The sequence below is a fragment of the Patagioenas fasciata genome, chromosome 2 (assembly GCF_037038585.1).
Source record: "Patagioenas fasciata isolate bPatFas1 chromosome 2, bPatFas1.hap1, whole genome shotgun sequence".
Lineage (NCBI taxonomy): Eukaryota > Metazoa > Chordata > Aves > Columbiformes > Columbidae > Patagioenas > Patagioenas fasciata.
The window spans coordinates 318649-337099 of NC_092521.1; the positions used below are offsets into that span (position 1 = coordinate 318649).

The window sequence follows — 18451 nt, forward strand, 5'->3', positions numbered from 1 at the left end:
AAAACCCCAGCAGGACGAACCGCGACCACTGCGCACGGTTCGGCCTCCACGAAGAACAATGGCACTTCTCATAAGATGCCCATCATCCTTTTGAAGTATTGCTGATGGCTGAATGAGTACGTTTTGATAACTTCTTTCCTTTAAATTAACCATTTAAATAAAATTTTACATTGCAGTTTTCAATGAAAAACCACCATAGCACCATCAGCACTCCTGAAAGCTGAGGATATGGCCGAGGCTGGATCAGCAATCATAGAGGGTTTTCTGTTTCTTGACAGTCTCTGGGTGTTTTTAAGTAACGTCAGCATAAGCTTTGGAAAAGCCTTTACCTACCCAAGCTTGAATTAATGCAAGCAGCACAGACAGCGCAGCGTGGTTCTGGGGCCGGACTTGCTCCGTGTTTATCCAGAGCTGTTAAAATGCTGATAACGACTCCCCGGACCCGAGGTCTCCTACAGAGTATTCCAGTCCATACGCTACCGACATTGACCTAGTAGGAATACCCTTTGCTGTGACAGTAACGCCATGACATCGGGTTCTTCTGAAGCCACAGCAAACCATTCTGAGGTCCTTCCTAGGCAAGGAACGAGACATTTCACAGATAAAGTCACTAAGTCTGATCTAAACTGGCTCCGCTCTGGGCTGAACCAAGCGACCCGGAGAGGCTCCCTCCTACCCCAATCACTCCCTAGGGCCATTCCGCTGGAGGAATCGAACCCCCGAGAACAGCTCGCGACACTCGCACAGAACCCTTGTCCTGTTCTGCACGTGTCGCAGCCGCAGAGCAAGGACAAAGCGGAGCTGCCCGAGGAGCCCGAGGACACGCAGCCCCGCGTCCGTGCCCCCGCTCCCACAGACCCAGGGCACGGTGCGATTATACAAATACTAAATATGTGTATTTAATAATTACACATAACACGTGCCTGAAAGGTCACCAGGCCATTTTCTGGCGCATGGCTCTGCCCTCTCGCAGCCTGTGCCATTGGTTATTCAAAGCCTCGGCTGCTTCTTCCAAAACAAACACAATCTCAAGTGTTAACTGAGTTACAAAGATCACCTTAATCCAGAACTGCCCGCACACCCACACTCACGTGGGGCAGCAGGTGTAAAAGGCCGAGTGATTACGGCTCCAGAAGGAGCCTGGAGAGCAGCAGCCGTGTCTGCCGGGAGGCTGAGGAGGCTCCCGCAGCGCCCGCAGAGCGCGTTCCTGACCTGGGGAACGCAATCTGACCCCAGCTTCCAAAGGGATCTGGCTGAACGAGCTACCGTCTGAGGAGGGATAACCAGAAACCCCACGTCCTCGAGCGGCGTGACTCTGCTGACCTGGTTCTGTGAAACTGCGGCAGAAGCACAGAATTCCCAGAACCAACCAGAAAAACGACAAAGTGAGCTGAGGAGCACGCGCCTGAGGTGAACAGCGCTGCTTCCTCAAACCCAGGGCAGCTCTGAGCGTGTGTTCCCATCTCCGCTCACGGAGCGCTGCACAGAGCACCGGTTAAACGCGGGACTCCGGAGCCAAAGGTCGTTTTTCTCCAGGGTGCAGCAGCCGGTAGCGAGGGCTGTAACTAACGGAGAGGCGCCACGAGGCGCACAGGGATGCGCGGCCAGGGCAGGAGCAGCTGCAGTAACCCAGCGTTCTCTACCCACAGCGAAGACCCGAAGCCCCCGCAGCATCGGCGCCTGGGTAGAGACAACCCGGCGCCGCCAGGGCTCGGCCGCGGCAGAGCCGCCGGCAGGACACGTTCTGCTACGTGAAACATCTCTCACCACTTTCTCCCTCTCTTCTCTCTCCCACTGAACTGCTTCTCTCACCATTTCCACCTCCTACGAGAGAGCAAAGTTAGAGCCGCTCGCCCCATGCTCTCTCCCTTCTCGCAGCACCTCTGAGCTCCAGAAGATCTGAGTCCCGTCATGAGCGAAGCGCTGGGACCGCTGATCCATCAGGAGGAAATCCACTACCCGTTATGCCACAGGTTCAGTGCACCAAGGGAGACACTGGAGATCTGAGCCATTCTGTCCACCCTGTGTCGCTCCCCAGCCGCAGCCATCGCACCCACCTTCTGCAGGATCTCCAGTTCTTCAGGGCTTAAGTCCCGGTCGATAGAAGAGATACTTTCCAGGCTATTCTTGCGCCCAATGCCAGCAGCAAAAGGGTTTGCAATAATCCCTGGAGACATCTACAAAGCAAAAAGGCAATAAAACATGGTGCATTACACAGTGCGTTACACAAAAATTCATTCCCTGGGTTCCCAGGTTCAGGGCACCGAGATGAACCCGGGCCAGTCGGAGCTTTCCCACCTTCAAACCTCAGCTCAGCGATCAGCTATTGAAGGAGCTTGAGGGCCAAGGAGGATGGGTTTGAGTTGAAACGAGTACAGAAAAGGGACAGGGTACACATTGGTACCAGGGACTGGGCACTTACTCCAGTGGAGAATAAAAAGCTTACTCGCTAAGTCTTGAAAAAAGAAACCAAGAAGGCACAGGATTACTATGGTAAGCGTTTCCCTGCGGGGAAAGGCGAACACCAGCGAACAGACAGGACAGCATCGGCACAAGAAAATCCAGGCACAAACAGCCTGGAGAAAACGAGTTTGAAAAGGGCATTTCTAAGCAGTGCGCTGACACCGTGGGGCGGTTCTGCAGCCAGCAGAGACGGTCTGCAGAGACCCGCTCCGGCAAGCTGGAGCCGCCTCCCGGTCACGGAGCAGGAGAGCAGACGTGGGAGCCCAGAGCCTCAGAAAACCGAGATCTACAGCAAAAGGTGTGAAAAGCCCAGCAGTGTTCAGGAAGCAGCAGGCGGGCCCTCGCGGTGCCGCGCAGCCTCACCTCGATGGCGGCCGCGGCGCGGGGGTCGAAGCCGTCGCACACCAGCACCAGCAGCGCGTCGCCCACGCCGCGCAGGATCTGCACGGCCTCGGTGTGCGTCATGCCCAGCAGGCTCTGCTGGTTCACCTCCAGGATGCGCATCCCCACCTGCAGCCGCCCGTCCCGCGCCGCCGCGCCCGACGAGCTCACCTGCAACGGAGACCGGGCTGGGGACAGCGCACGGGCGCGCGGGGCCGGCGGGAGAGGAGCCAGAGCGCGGGGAGCGGGGAAAGGTGCCGCTCCACGTCGGCGTCTGAAGTGTTCGTGTGTACTTACTTACAAACAGGGGAGAAAGTTAATAAAGTGTACAGTGTGACAGAGGAAACAGGCGCGGAAGAAACCCCAGAATCCCAGGATGTCAGGGGTTGACGGGCCCTCAAATCCCATCCAGTGCAATCCCCCCGGAGCAGGAACACCCAGCTGAGGTTCCACAGGAAGGGGTCCAGGGGGTTTGAATGTCTGCAGAGAAGGAGACTCCACAGCCTCCCTGGGCAGCCTGGGCCAGGCTCTGACACCCTCACCCCCAACAAGTTGCTTCTCCTCTTGCAGTGGAACCTCCTGTGTTCCAGTTTGCACCCATTGCCCCTTGTCCTGTCACTGGGTGTCACCCAGCAGAGCCTGGCTCCATCCTCCTGACACTGCCCCTTTCCATATTGATCACCATTAATCTTACGGGAGACTTAAAAGGGGCCAATAAGAAAGACGGGGACAGAGATTTGAGCAGGGCCTGTGGCGATAGGGCAAGAAGTGATGGTTTTAACTAAAAGAGGGAGGTTCAGGCTGGACATGAGGAAGGAATTTTGTCCTGAGGGTGGTGAGAGCCTGGCCCAAATTGGTCAGAGAGGTGGTGGATGAACCATCCCTGGAGACACCCCAGGCCAGGCTGGACGGGCTCTGAGCACCCTGAGCTGGTGACGATGTCCCTGTCATGGCAGGGGGACTGGGGGACTTTAAACGTCCCTTCAGCACAAACTGTTCTGTGGTTCTGTGACCTGCAGGAAGAGACCGCGGAGAGCACAGGGCACACGGGGGTGGGGGACGCGGGGACACACGGCGGTCACGGGAGGAGGAGGAGAGGAAAGGACGGACTGCTGCACGTCATGTGTGACTGGGGTCAGAGGCACGAAAACACCGAGACACACCAGAGGCACGGGTGTTCCCTGGATTGGTGAGAGGTATTTGGGGGAAGAAACAAGATACGTGTTTGATAAAGTGCCAGTAAAAAGAGAAGAAAATGTGCTGCTTGCTTTCCTTTTCAGGTCTGTGCTGAGGGAAACAGTCACGAAGCCCAGAGGAATTCAGTGATTTCTTCAGGGCTGCAAAGGGAAGCTGCAGCGGGTGAGTGCAGTGCGGGCACGGCAGGGACCAGGGACGGCACTGCTTCTACGGAGACTGCGAATGCCCAGCGTGGCAGGGCGGGCACGGCAGGGACCAGGGACGGCACTGCTTCTACGGAGACTGCAAATGCCCAGCGTGGCAGTGCGGGCACGGCAGGGACCAGGGACGGCACTGCTTCTACGGAGACTGCGAATGCCCAGCGTGGCAGTGCGGGCACGGCAGGGACCAGGGACGGCACTGCTTCTACGGAGACTGCGAATGCCCAGCGTGGCAGTGCGGGCACGGCAGGGACCAGGGACGGCACTGCTTCTACGGAGACTGCGAATGCCCAGCGTGGCCGGGCGGGCACGGCAGGGACCAGGGACGGCACTGCTTCTACGGAGACTGCGAATGCCCAGCGTGGCAGTGCGGGCACGGCAGGGACCAGGGACGGCACTGCTTCTACGGAGACTGCGAATGCCCAGCGTGGCAGTGCGGGCACGGCAGGGACCAGGGACGGCACTGCTTCTACGGAGACTGCGAATGCCCAGCGTGGCAGGGCGGGCACGGCAGGGACCAGGGACGGCACTGCTTCTACGGAGACTGCGAATGCCCAGCGTGGCAGTGCGGGCACGGCAGGGACCAGGGACGGCACTGCTTCTACGGAGACTGCGAATGCCCAGCGTGGCAGGGCGGGCACGGCAGGGACCAGGGACGGCACTGCTTCTACGGAGACTGCGAATGCCCAGCGTGGCAGGGCGGGCACGGCAGGGACCAGGGACGGCACTGCTTCTACGGAGACTGCAAATGCCCAGCGTGGCAGGGCGGGCACGGCAGGGACCAGGGACGGCACTGCTTCTACGGAGACTGCGAATGCCCAGCGTGGCAGTGCGGGCACGGCAGGGACCAGGGACGGCACTGCTTCTACGGAGACTGCGAATGCCCAGCGTGGCAGGGCGGGCACGGCAGGGACCAGGGACGGCACTGCTTCTACGGAGACTGCGAATGCCCAGCGTGGCCGGGCGGGCACGGCAGGGACCAGGGACGGCACTGCTTCTACGGAGACTGCCAATGCCCAGCGTGGCCGGGCGGGCACGGCAGGGACCAGGGACGGCACTGCTTCTACGGAGACTGCAAGTGGCAGTGCAGCACCCAGGAACTGCGGAGGAGGCGCAGGTGATGCAGAAACATCCTCAACACCAACCCTCATCTGTATCGCCAATGTCACCAAGGGACACTGTGCTATCCCCATAGACACATCCTGAATTCCAAACTGTAGGTAGCATTCAAACTCCCCATGGTATCCAACTTGTAACACTTCATCAAGAAGGTCTTAAAAAGGAAGAACCAGATTACAGCTTTACAAAAAAACAACAATTAGGGGGCTCAATGGAGACGCAAATGAAGACAAACTAAGGAGACAGAAGGTAGTAACCAGGCACCCAAAGGGGAGGAAGAACGGGCACTAATCTGTGTCTGCAGACTAAACAAGAGAAACAGGACAGCCACGCTGGCTGGGACGGGCGAGAGGTGAAGGCGGAGGGCACAGTGACAGGAGAGGTGAAGGCGGAGGGCACAGTGACAGGAGAGGTGAAGGCGGAGGGCACAGTGACGGGAGAGGTGAAGGCGGAGGGCACAGTGACGGGAGAGGTGAAGGTGGAGGGCACAGTGACGGGAGAGGTGAAGGCGGAGGGCACAGTGACGGGAGAGGTGAAGGTGGAGGGCACAGTGACGGGAGAGGTGAAGGCGGAGGGCACAGTGACGGGAGAGGTGAAGGTGGAGGGCACAGTGACGGGAGAGGTGAAGGTGGAGGGCACAGTGACGGGAGAGGTGAAGGCGGAGGGCACAGTGACGGGAGAGGTGAAGGTGGAGGGCACAGTGACGGGAGAGGTGAAGGCGGAGGGCACAGTGACGGGAGAGGTGAAGGCGGAGGGCACAGTGACGGGAGAGGTGAAGGCGGAGGGCACAGTGACGGGAGAGGTGAAGGCGGAGGGCACAGTGACGGGAGAGGTGAAGGTGGAGGGCACAGTGACGGGAGAGGTGAAGGTGGAGGGCACAGTGACGGGAGAGGTGAAGGTGGAGGGCACAGTGACGGGAGAGGTGAAGGCGGAGGGCACAGTGACGGGAGAGGTGAAGGTGGAGGGCACAGTGACGGGAGAGGTGAAGGCGGAGGGCACAGTGACGGGAGAGGTGAAGGTGGAGGGCACAGTGACGGGAGAGGTGAAGGCGGAGGGCACAGTGACGGGAGAGGTGAAGGCGGAGGGCACAGTGACGGGAGAGGTGAAGGTGGAGGGCACAGTGACGGGAGAGGTGAAGGTGGAGGGCACAGTGACAAGAGAGCTAAAGAGTTCACGGGCTGAAACAACCAGCATTTGGGGAAAAAGCAACTGTACGCTTCCAAACCTCCACGTGCTCTAACACTGAGGGAGATCAAACCAAACAAAGCCCATCATTAAAATTATGGCAGATTACAACAATCTTAGGTTTTCTTTCACCACCATTACAAATAGTGCAGCTGAATGTGCAACTGTTATTTTGATAGACTGAATTTGCTCTTTTAAAACTCTGATAAAGAAGGGCTATCTGGGTGAAAATGCTGAGCGTTGGCATTCTTTGAAAGCAGCCAATTGTCACCAAGGGCTAACCGCAATTACGGAGCGTCCGCCATCCCGTGCAGGTTCCGAGACCTTCGGAGCCAGAGCGGAGCGGAGTTTGAGCCCTGCTGTGGTGACACTAACGGGAACACCTCCGGAGCCAGAGCGGAGCTTCAGCCCTGCTGTGGTGACACTAACGGGAACACCTCCAGAGCCAGAGCGGAGCTTCAGCCCTGCTGCGGTGACACCAACGGGAACACCTCCGGAGCCAGAGCGGAGCTTCAGCCCTGCTGCGGTGACACTAACGGGAACACCTCCGGAGCCAGAGCGGAGCTTCAGCCCTGCTGTGGTGACACCAACGGGAACACCTCCGGAGCCAGAGCGGAGCTTCAGCCCTGCTGCGGTGACACTAACGGGAACACCTCCGGAGCCAGAGCGGAGCTTCAGCCCTGCTGCGGTGACACCAACGGGAACACCTCCGGAGCCAGAGCGGAGCTTCAGCCCTGCTGCGGTGACACTAACGGGAACACCTCCGGAGCCAGAGCGGAGCTTCAGCCCTGCTGTGGTGACACCAACGGGAACACCTCCGGAGCCAGAGCGGAGCTTCAGCCCTGCTGCGGTGACACTAACGGGAACACCTCCGGAGCCAGAGCGGAGCTTCAGCCCTGCTGCGGTGACACCAACGGGAACACCTCCGGAGCCAGAGCGGAGCTTCAGCCCTGCTGCGGTGACACCAACGGGAACACCTCCGGAGCCAGAGCGGAGCTTCAGCCCTGCTGTGGTGACACTAACGGGAACACCCAGGGTCACCCTCTGGGCAGCAGCACAACCGAAAATTACACCGCTTATCGGGATGCCTTGTTGCTAACAAGAAACACAAGTAATACTCAGGGAAAGGGTCTGGAGGAGCACAACCTTATATGGAGCGTAGAGCTGAAAAGAACACACACATTACTTCTGGGGAAACAAGGATGCAGAGCAGCAGTGATCTGCGACGGAACGGGAGCAGCGCGGCACACACGGCGCGTGGCACAGGAGGAGAGGTGAGCAATTCCCAAGCTTTTGATGCAAGGGGGAAAGAGGATTCAGGTTCTGAGTGAGCAGCAAGGTCACGGGCACTTCGGGGACGCAACAGGAACGGAGGGGAAAAGGAAAGATGTGTGGGTTCGTGTTGTGGGAAAAGAGGAAGAGAAGAAACACAATGCAAAACAAAAGCAAACATGGGAAATGAAAAGAAACGTGTAGCTGTCGTAGAGGAAACATGAGAGGAAATAGATGTGTCCCCTTCCGCGGATGGAAATTACAGAATCATAGAACAGTCCAGGAGGAGCGATGTACCCGGGGGAAACGGAGAGCACGTGAACAGATCCCGGAGGGATCGCCCTGCGCCCCCCAGCCACCGTGCACCCACAGAGCAGTCACCGTGCACCCACAGAGCAGTCACCGTGCACCCACAGAGCAGCCACTGTGCACCCACAGCACAGCCACCGTGCACCCACAGCGCAGCCACCGTGCACCCACAGCGCAGCCGCCGTGCACCCACAGCGCAGCCGCCGTGCACCCACAGCGCAGTCACCGTGCACCCACAGAGCAGCCACCGTGCACCCACAGCGCAGCCGCCGTGCACCCACAGAGCAGCCACCGTGCACCCACAGCGCAGCCACCGTGCACCCACAGAGCAGCCACCGTGCACCCACAGCGCAGCCACCGTGCACCCACAGCGCAGCCACCGTGCACCCACAGCGCAGCCGCCGTGCACCCACAGCGCAGCCACCGTGCACCCACAGCGCAGCCGCCGTGCACCCACAGCGCAGCCGCCGTGCACCCACAGCGCAGCCGCCGTGCACCCACAGAGCAGCCGCCGTGCACCCACAGCGCAGCCGCCGTGCACCCACAGCGCAGCCGCCGTGCACCCACAGCGCAGTCGCCGTGCACCCACAGCGCAGCCGCCGTGCACCCACAGCGCAGCCGCCGTGCACCCACAGCGCAGCCGCCGTGCACCCACAGCGCAGCCGCCGTGCACCCACAGAGCAGCCACCGTGCACCCACACCGCAGCCACCGTGCACCCATAGCGCAGCCACCGTGCACCCACAGAGCAGCCACCGTGCACCCACACCACAGCCGCTGTGCACCCACAGTGTAGCTGCCGTGTACCCACAGCGCAGCCTCTGTGCAGCCGCTGTGCACCCACAGAGCAGCCGCCGTGCACCCACAGTGCAGCCACCCTGTAGTCGCCCCACAGCAGCCCCGCAGTCACCCCGTAGTAGCCTCGCAGCAGTCCCACAGTCGCCCCACAGCAGTCCCGCAGCAGCCCCGCAGCAGTTCCACAGCCGCCTCACAGCCGCCGTGCACCCACACTGCAGCTGCCCCGCAGCCGCCCCACAGCAGTCCCACAGCCGCCCCGCAGCTCCCCCGCAGCCGCCCCGCCGCGCTCTGTACCTTGGAGATGAAGATGCCCTCGTCGGTGGGATCAAAGGGGTTTCCAGCGTGACCCTTGGCGCCACCGCGGATGCTGATGCCCAGTTTTTCCCCTGGGGCCTTTTCAATGCATATTTCCTGCGAACACAGAAAAGGTCTCCTTGGTTCTGGGTCAAGTTCGGACAGGAATTGCTAAGGAAACACTCCCAGTAGGTGGCCATGTTCTAAACACCCTGAAAGGACCTGAATTAGAGCTTTCGGTCGTGTGGCACAGTTTACTGGTTTTGATGGGCTCCTTCTCCGTGTTTTTGTCTCCCGTTGAGGTCCGGCTCTCAGGAAATCGGATCGTTCTCTGATCCCGAGGTGCCCACGGGCACGGCAGGAGCCCCTCCATGGTCCTCAGCCGGAAACACATCACGGTATTTACCAGAGACTGGATCCTGCCACCGAGAAGGACATCCCAGCCTCAAGTCTGGCTGTGTCCAGCACCAGAGCTCCAGCTCGTGGCAGCTGCACGTTCCCCTGAGATCTGGAGCCTCCACCGGGGCCACTGATGGCTCTGTAGCTCCTTTTGTGCCCCGCTGCGCCTGTCCCCACCGCAGCAGGGTGGCCCCAAGGTGCTGACAGTCACACCCTCCCCTGCCCTGCAGGGCGACGGCACCGGCACCGGCACCGGCACCGGCTGGGACAGCAGGGTGGGACCCTCGGTCAATAAACAGGGTCCTCAGCAAAGGAGGCGCCCAGAGCAGCTGAGGAGCTTCTGGACCACGTTGTGGTGCCCACAGCCAGAGCTGACCAGGTTATAAAAGGGGGTCCCAGCCAACGACCCCTTGGGGTGGTCTGGGAACAGCGGGTCTGTGAACTGGAGCCCTCCCCTTAGACTGGGACACTAGGGAGAGTTTGTGGGATCGAGAGCACCTCACCTCCTCATCCGGGCGAGGGGTTGTTAACTGGGTATATCCCAGCATGAGTCCTTGCCTACGCAAGTGAGAGCCCCCCGACCCGGGCGAGGGGTGGTTCCTGCGGGTGCCCCGCAGAGAGAGGCCGCCGGCTCTGTTTCTGTTGAGTGAACGCCTGTACGCTGTGGATCCCCATTGTTCTTACGCTGTCGTAGCCCAATAATCCCCTCAACTGATATCCGAACCTGTAATTTATGTTGTTGGAGTGCTACATAATTGTATAAACCCTTTTCCTAGCGGGTTTATTGGCTACACTTTCCAGCTAGAACAAAGTCTGGTTTGGAACTTGCTGTCCACCCAAAATCGACGTTTGGGGTGCCCCCGTGACGCAGCGGGTTGGGAACAGCCCCGCTGGACGCACCTGCATGCCGGGCGGCGGCGGGTCCCTCCTCACCAGCACGGCGAGCTCCTGCGCGCTGGACAGCAGCGCGGTCACGGCCTCCTGGTGCGTGGCGTGGCGCAGGTCGGTGCCGTTCACCTCCAGGATGCGGTCCCCCACGCGCAGCCCGCTGCGGGACGCCAGCCCGCGCGGAATGACCTGCACAGAGCGTCAACGTGGCACCTCCGCCCCCGGGGACGCCGGTCGCGCCCAGGCCGCGCTGCAGCATCTCCTGGGCTGCCTGAACCGCCCCCTCTGCAACCAGAGCTCCCCAGGAGGTAACTGTCTGTGCAGAAGCTGCTTGGTGCATTGATGTGCTAGGGACTTGTAGAGGGCCACCGTAAAGTGACAATCCTGCCCTCTGAGTGCAGTGTGCAGGGCCACCGTAAAGTGACAACCCTGCCCTCTGAGTGCAGTGTGCAGGGCCACCGTAAAGTGACAACCCTGCCCTCTGAGTGCAGTGTGCAGGGCCACCGTAAAGTGACAATCCTGCCCTCTGAGTGCAGTGTGCAGGGCCACCGTAAAGTGACAACCCTGTCCTCTGAGTGCAGTGTGCAGGGCCACCGTAAAGTGACAATCCTGCCCTCTGAGTGCAGTGTGCAGGGCCACCGTAAAGTGACAACCCTGCCCGCTGAGTGCAGTGTGCAGGGCCACCGTAAAGTGACAATCCTGCCCTCTGAGTGCAGTGTGCAGGGCCACCGTAAAGTGACAATCCTGCCCGCTGAGTGCAGTGTGCAGGGCCACCGTAAAGTGACAATCCTGCCCGCTGAGTGCAGTGTGCAGGGCCACCGTAAAGTGACAATCCTGCCCGCTGAGTGCAGTGTGCAGGGCCACCGTAAAGTGACAACCCTGCCCGCTGAGTGCAGTGTGCAGGGCCACCGTAAAGTGACAATCCTGCCCGCTGAGTGCAGTGTGCAGGGCCACCGTAAAGTGACAACCCTGCCCGCTGAGTGCAGTGTGCAGGGCCACCGTAAAGTGACAATCCTGCCCGCTGAGTGCAGTGTGCAGGGCCACCGTAAAGTGACAACCCTGCCCTCTGAGTGCAGTGTGCAGGGCCACCGTAAAGTGACAATCCTGTCCTCTGAGTGCAGTGTGCAGGGCCACCGTAAAGTGACAATCCTGCCCGCTGAGTGCAGTGTGCAGGGCCACCGTAAAGTGACAATCCTGCCCTCTGAGTGCAGTGTGCAGGGCCACCGTAAAGTGACAATCCTGCCCTCTGAGTGCAGTGTGCAGGGCCACCGTAAAGTGACAATCCTGCCCGCTGAGTGCAGTGTGCAGGGCCACCGTAAAGTGACAATCCTGTCCTCTGAGTGCAGTGTGCAGGGCCACCGTAAAGTGACAACCCTGTCCTCTGAGTGCAGTGTGCAGGGCCACCGTAAAGTGACAATCCTGTCCTCTGAGTGCAGTGTGCAGGGCCACCGTAAAGTGACAATCCTGCCCTCTGAGTGCAGTGTGCAGGGCCACCGTAAAGTGACAACCCTGTCCTCTGAGTGCAGTGTGCAGGGCCACCGTAAAGTGACAACCCTGTCCTCTGAGTGCAGTGTGCAGGGCCACCGTAAAGTGACAATCCTGCCCTCTGAGTGCAGTGTGCAGGGCCACCGTAAAGTGACAATCCTGCCCGCTGAGTGCAGTGTGCAGGGCCACCGTAAAGTGACAATCCTGCCCGCTGAGTGCAGTGTGCAGGGCCACCGTAAAGTGACAACCCTGTCCTCTGAGTGCAGTGTGCAGGGCCACCGTAAAGTGACAATCCTGCCCTCTGAGTGCAGTGTGCAGGGCCACCGTAAAGTGACAATCCTGCCCGCTGAGTGCAGTGTGCAGGGCCACCGTAAAGTGACAATCCTGCCCGCTGAGTGCAGTGTGCAGGGCCACCGTAAAGTGACAATCCTGCCCTCTGAGTGCAGTGTGCAGGGCCACCGTAAAGTGACAATCCTGCCCTCTGAGTGCAGTGTGCAGGGCCACCGTAAAGTGACAACCCTGCCCTCTGAGTGCAGTGTGCAGGGCCACCGTAAAGTGACAACCCTGCCCTCTGAGTGCAGTGTGCAGGGCCACCGTAAAGTGACAATCCTGCCCTCTGAGTGCAGTGTGCAGGGCCACCGTAAAGTGACAACCCTGCCCTCTGAGTGCAGTGTGCAGGGCCACCGTAAAGTGACAACCCTGCCCTCTGAGTGCAGTGTGCAGGGCCACCGTAAAGTGACAACCCTGTCCTCTGAGTGCAGTGTGCAGGGCCACCGTAAAGTGACAACCCTGTCCTCTGAGTGCAGTGTGCAGGGCCACCGTAAAGTGACAATCCTGCCCGCTGAGTGCAGTGTGCAGGGCCACCGTAAAGTGACAATCCTGCCCGCTGAGTGCAGTGTGCAGGGCCACCGTAAAGTGACAACCCTGCCCTCTGAGTGCAGTGTGCAGGGCCACCGTAAAGTGACAACCCTGCCCGCTGAGTGCAGTGTGCAGGGCCACCGTAAAGTGACAATCCTGCCCGCTGAGTGCAGTGTGCAGGGCCACCGTAAAGTGACAATCCTGCCCGCTGAGTGCAGTGTGCAGGGCCACCGTAAAGTGACAATCCTGCCCTCTGAGTGCAGTGTGCAGGGCCACCGTAAAGTGACAATCCTGCCCGCTGAGTGCAGTGTGCAGGGCCACCGTAAAGTGACAATCCTGCCCGCTGAGTGCAGTGTGCAGGGCCACCGTAAAGTGACAATCCTGCCCGCTGAGTGCAGTGTGCGCGGGCACACGCACTCCCGCCCAAACCCCTTCTCATGGGGAGACTTCCGAGGCATCAGAACAGAAAACATGGGCACCTCGGGAGGCCAGACAGGACCAGAGAGCTACAAACTGCCTCAACGCCACCAAGGCTGGGCTGACGTTGCAAAGATTGCGGGAATGACTTTAAAACTGCCCATAGATCACGACAGGGAGGCCGCGGCACGAGAAGGGAACAGGCGTTTCAGTCACTGACAAACCCGACTCCACGGGTCCTGCTCACGGTACCGATTATCTGCTACGGGACGATGTTCAACTGGCATTTTCACCCGTATTATAGAGCCGGGAGAAATCGCCCGCGCGGCGCGGGGGATGAGCGCTGAGCGCCGCGGGCTCCGGCGCCGAGCCAGCACCTCCTCTGCAGCCTCAGCTCCCACACCAGTGTCCCAGCCCCAAGGTGCCGAGGGCTGCGAGAGCTACAGCCGGCCTGGGAGGCTTCCCAGTGAACAACTGCTCCTTCCCCTTCAACACTTTCCTCAGTTTTAAGCCAAATATTGTCTACCCCCCCTTTTTTTCGCAGTCCCAGCTTAGGTCTGTCTGAGCAGGAAAAAACCACTCCTCAGTACTCCACGATTTCTGCCCACGAACAGAACAGTCCTTCAATATTTGACTTTCCTCTCCAGCTTGGAATAATCGCTGTAGCTTTTCTCTCCCCTTCTCCGTTTAATTTTTTTTGGAACTGCAGATCCTTGGACTGGATAAGGACTTTGATCCTGGCTTAGCCAGCACTGCCAAAGCAAGTTTTGTGTCCCTCCTTGTCCCGTATTACACGTCCAGGCAACGGATGACGGTTTTGCACCAGGAATTCACACTCTGGTTCCTTTACCGTAACCAACTTGTCCTTTCCAAAGTCACCGCCCTTCAGAGAAAAATGCTGCAGAAGGGGAACCGCTCTGCGCTCTTTCCAGATGCAAAACCCCAGGCCTGGTTGCACTGAAGTGCATTTCTTGGAAGAGAGAACGTGACCAGCTTCACGGTTTTGCACACACTTCTTAGGCTCTTGGATCAAAATCCCTCGTCCTAAGCCCAGCGAGCGATCGCCCGGGAGCGCCCACGCAGGACGCACCTTTGAGATGAAGACACCTGGCTCGTGGATCCCGAAGGGGTGGCTGGAGTGGTCACTGCCCCCCACGATGCTGAGCCCCAGGGGCCCGCCCGCCTTCACCAGCTGGATTTCCTGCAGGGAACACGAGGCAAAGGCAAAAAGGGATGAAACATAAGGACCAAAGGCTGAACACCAAGGGGTCAGGGTGCCCTGCGCGGGTGAGCACAAGGTGAGCACCCGCAGGACGAGGGGGTTCCCCATCGCTTCTCGACACCCCAATAACGCAGCGGGCCAGCCCAGCCCGCCCGTTTCCAAACGCGGAACCCCCGGGATCCGGCGCCCCCGCCCCAGCAGACTCACCTCGATGGGGTACTGGTCCTCCAGGCCTCTGGGCAGGGGCGTCCGGGGCGGCGGCTCCTCGGGGGGGCTGTCCCCATGGCTGGGGGGCGGTGGCGAGTGCATGCGCCCCCGCGGCGCCCCCGGCGCGTCTCCCTCGCCGGGCTGCTCCGCGGCCTCTCGCTCTACCAGCAGCACGATGGTGGGGGAGGACGCGGTAAGCAGCGCTACTGCCTGATCATGCCTGGCTTCTGTCATGTCTACCCCATTGATCTAGAACGACCCGCAAACTCAGCGTCAGACCGTCGCTCCGGCACTCCTGACTTCGAAGCACTCGCCACACACCCTAAGGGACCCCGCTGCTCCTCAAAAGCCTGTTCCCCAAGCACGTGGTGTCTGACCCCACTCTGCCTGGCAGAGGGACGCAGGAACCTGCCCGCGCCCCCCGCACTCCTCTTCCCAGACAGACAGACAGCTTTTGGCCCTTTCCCACCCTCTCTGGACACCTCCGAGCCCCAGCAGCACCCGCGATGCCCCAGCGACCGTGAAGACCACGCGCGATGCTCCCGGAGCACCACAGAGCAGCTCCTGTCCGGACGATGCTGTGGCCGCTGGGACCGAGCCCGTCACCCCGGCTGTGCACACCAGCTCTCGGCCGGCTCACAGCAACGCAAGTGCAAGAGGGGCGTTCAAAGGGATGAGTCCAAAGATCTTAACAGGGGAAGAAAGCAAAACGGTGATTCCCAGCGTGGTGCCTCCGCGCACCAACAGGCCGTGGCACCGGCTGCCTTTGCACTGGCTATCTGCGCACACAAACCACCCCCAAAGCCCAGACACGGGCACCGAGGAGCGCGATCCCCTGTGCGACAGGACCTGCGGCAGCGGGCGCGTCGCGGCAGCCGGGGAAGGCGCCGGGTTTAGGCCGTGAGAAGCGCACCAGGGTGCAAAGAGACTGGGGAGTGCTGAGAAGGACCCTGCTGGTCCACAGCACCGACCGGCCGACACGAAAGGAGAACGAGACCTCGTCTGGGCAAGGAAACGTTACCCAACATGCTACGCCAAATGGTTCCAAGAGTCCAGCTCCAGTCCTGCTGTGACACCAGCGAAGATGCAACGCTTCAGACACAGAGGCGCTCCCGGTGCGCACCAGGAAGCAGCAACGCCGCTCATAGGCAGGACGGGAGAGAACTCATCTGAAAACCGTACGCTGTTGCTGTTCTTCACACACAAACCCGTCATCTAACCCAGTTAACGACGTGCAGAGAAAAGCTGCTGTGACAGATGGGAACAGAGAGCCCTCCCTGCAAAACCAGGATTTAAACCAGCTTGCCTGGAAAATCAAAGGACCATGAAGGATGTGACTGTTCTCCATGAACAGAGCAGGCCCAGTACGAGGACAGGACACCGAGCGGGGAGCTGAGCTGGGTGAACACTGCCAGAACAACAACACTCGCCAGGACAACTGAAAGGTTTTAGCTCTTTGGCTCCAGAAGAGCTTTCAAAAATGGACACTGAGGACACAACAGGAGCAGCTGTTAAGATGGAGTGTGATCCTAAAATAACGAGGTGACTCTGTAACAGACACAGCAACTGGATTTCGTAGCCCAGCTCCTCGCTGCCCGATCCCTGGAAATGCTGCAGTTACTCGCCAGCTCTTCCCAGGAAAGCAGATCTGGACAAAGCTGAGTGCCCAGGGCCTCCCAGGGCCCCCGACACCAACCCCGGCCTGCCCACCCCGCCCACAGCCAGGGTCACTGTCACCTTGGCTGGAAAAGCCCCTCAGGGTCACCGAGTCCAACCACAACCCATCTCTGTCCCTGCTCCATGTCCCTGAGAACCTCCTGTCCGTCTGTCCAGCCCTCCAGGGCTGGTGACTCCAGCACTGCCCTGGGCAGCCTGTTCCAATGCCCCACAGCCCTTTGGGGAAGAAATTGTTCCCACATCCAACCTCAACCTCCCCTGGGCAACTTGAGGCCGTTTCCTCTGCTCCTGGCGCTTGTTCCTGGGGAGCAGAGCCCGCCATGGGGTGTAAGAGCCACAGCTGCACGTCACGCAGGGAGGGAGGGTGGGGGGTCCCTGGTCATGGGCGCAGGAGACAAGGCGATAAGCAGGAAAGATCAGAAACTGAACACACAGGTGCATGAACCTGCACGAAATGCAGATGACAGAGACAGGAGTCGAGACGCTCACGGACGATCGTTACGGGAATCACTCCAGCGGTGACATCAGAGAACTGTGACCAAAACTTGGCAATCAACACACAAAGGAAAGCGAGATTATCACGGGTTATCACGACAGCTCTCCTGGGAAAGCGCAAACTTGCTGCAGGAGGTTTTATGGGAGACTGCGGGCACGTCCAAAACGTACTGTGGGATGTGCAGCAGAAGCACCGAAGGTGGGAGCGGGGAGGAACAAGCGTAAGAAAACGGAGAGGTGGCGAACAAGAGGCTGAGCGCGGGCTGCTGGTCGCGCTGAGCTCCGGCCAAGGCTGAGCGGCGCAGTGCGCTCCGTCTATTGCTCAAACGCTGTCTGAGCTCACTGCGCGGGTCTGTCTCTGTTCTGGGTCTGTGTGCAGGATCTACCAGCGGGATTCAAGCGGGACTGGCCAGCAAGCAGGAATCCAGAACGTGGAAACACCCAACAGCAGGCGCAGAAACCGGACACAGGGCTCCGGGTCTGAGCACAGAGCCCTGAGGAGCCCGACGTTTGGGCCAGAGACTGAAGAGCCCTGCAAACATGAGCATCGAAGGGAGCGGAGAGCGGGATGTGCACGTTCACCAGGGAACCTGGAACGGGACGAGCCAGCCAGAGACTGAAGAGCCCTGCAAACATGAGCATCGAAGGGAGCGGAGAGCGGGATGTGCACGTTCACCAGCGAACCTTGAACGGGACGAGCCAGCGGGCACGAAAGGCTGAAGTTCTGCGTGCTGTTCCCACCCTGCGAGCGCTCTGTGCGTGTGTGAGTGCCTGCGAGCGCTGTGTGTGTGTGTGTGCGTGAGTGCCTGTGAGCGCTGCGTGTGTGTGCGTGTGTGAGTGCCTGCGAGCGCTGCGTGTGTGTGTGTGCGTGAGTGCCTGCGAGCGCTGTGTGTGTGTGTGTGCGTGAGTGCCTGCGAGCGCTGCGTGTGTGTGTGTGTGTGTGTGCCTGTGAGCGCTGTGTGTTTGTGTGTGTGCGTGTGTGCCTGTGAGCGCTGTGTTGTGTTTGTGTGTGTGTGTGTGTGCCTGTGAGCGCTGTGTTGTGTTTGTGTGTGTGTGTGTGTGCCTGTGAGCGCTGTGTTGTGTTTGTGTGTGTGTGTGTGTGCCTGTGAGCGCTGTGTTGTGTTTCTGTGTGTTTGTGTGTGTGTGTGTGCCTGTGAGCGCTGTGTTGTGTTTGTGTGTGTGTGTGTGTGCCTGTGAGCGCTGTGTTGTGTTTCTGTGTGTGTGTGTGTGCCTGTGAGCGCTGTGTTGTGTTTCTGTGTGTGTGTGTGTGTGCCTGTGAGCGCTGTGTTGTGTTTGTGTGTGTGTGTGTGTGTGCCTGTGAGCGCTGTGTTGTGTTTGTGTGTGTGTGTGTGTGTGCCTGTGAGCGCTGTGTTGTGTTTGTGTGTGTGTGTGTGTGCCTGTGAGCGCTGTGTTGTGTTTGTGTGTGTGTGTGTGTGCCTGTGAGCGCTGTGTTGTGTTTGTGTGTGTGTGTGTGTGTGCCTGTGAGCACTGTGTTGTGTTTGTGTGTGTGTGTGTGTGCCTGTGAGCGCTGTGTTGTGTTTCTGTGTGTGTGTGTGTGCCTGTGAGCGCTGTGTTGTTTCTGTGTGT

At 59.7% G+C, this 18451-nt stretch overlaps 1 protein-coding gene across 20 annotated transcripts in view; it reads right to left on the reverse strand.

Moving 5' to 3' along the window:
- SCRIB (scribble planar cell polarity protein) overlaps positions 1 to 18451 on the reverse strand; it is a 152628-nt gene that overhangs the window by 44788 nt on the left and 89389 nt on the right. For all 20 annotated transcript variants that reach the window (XM_071803696.1, XM_065832795.2, XM_065832797.2 and 17 more), the window contains 6 exons: positions 14693 to 14941; positions 14354 to 14464; positions 10516 to 10692; positions 9217 to 9333; positions 2827 to 3015; positions 2058 to 2177 (listed from right to left, as the gene is read on the reverse strand). In XM_071803696.1, coding sequence (XP_071659797.1) covers positions 2058 to 2177; positions 2827 to 3015; positions 9217 to 9333; positions 10516 to 10692; positions 14354 to 14464; positions 14693 to 14941 — 963 coding nt within the window. The remainder of the gene's footprint in view (positions 1 to 2057; positions 2178 to 2826; positions 3016 to 9216; positions 9334 to 10515; positions 10693 to 14353; positions 14465 to 14692; positions 14942 to 18451) is intronic.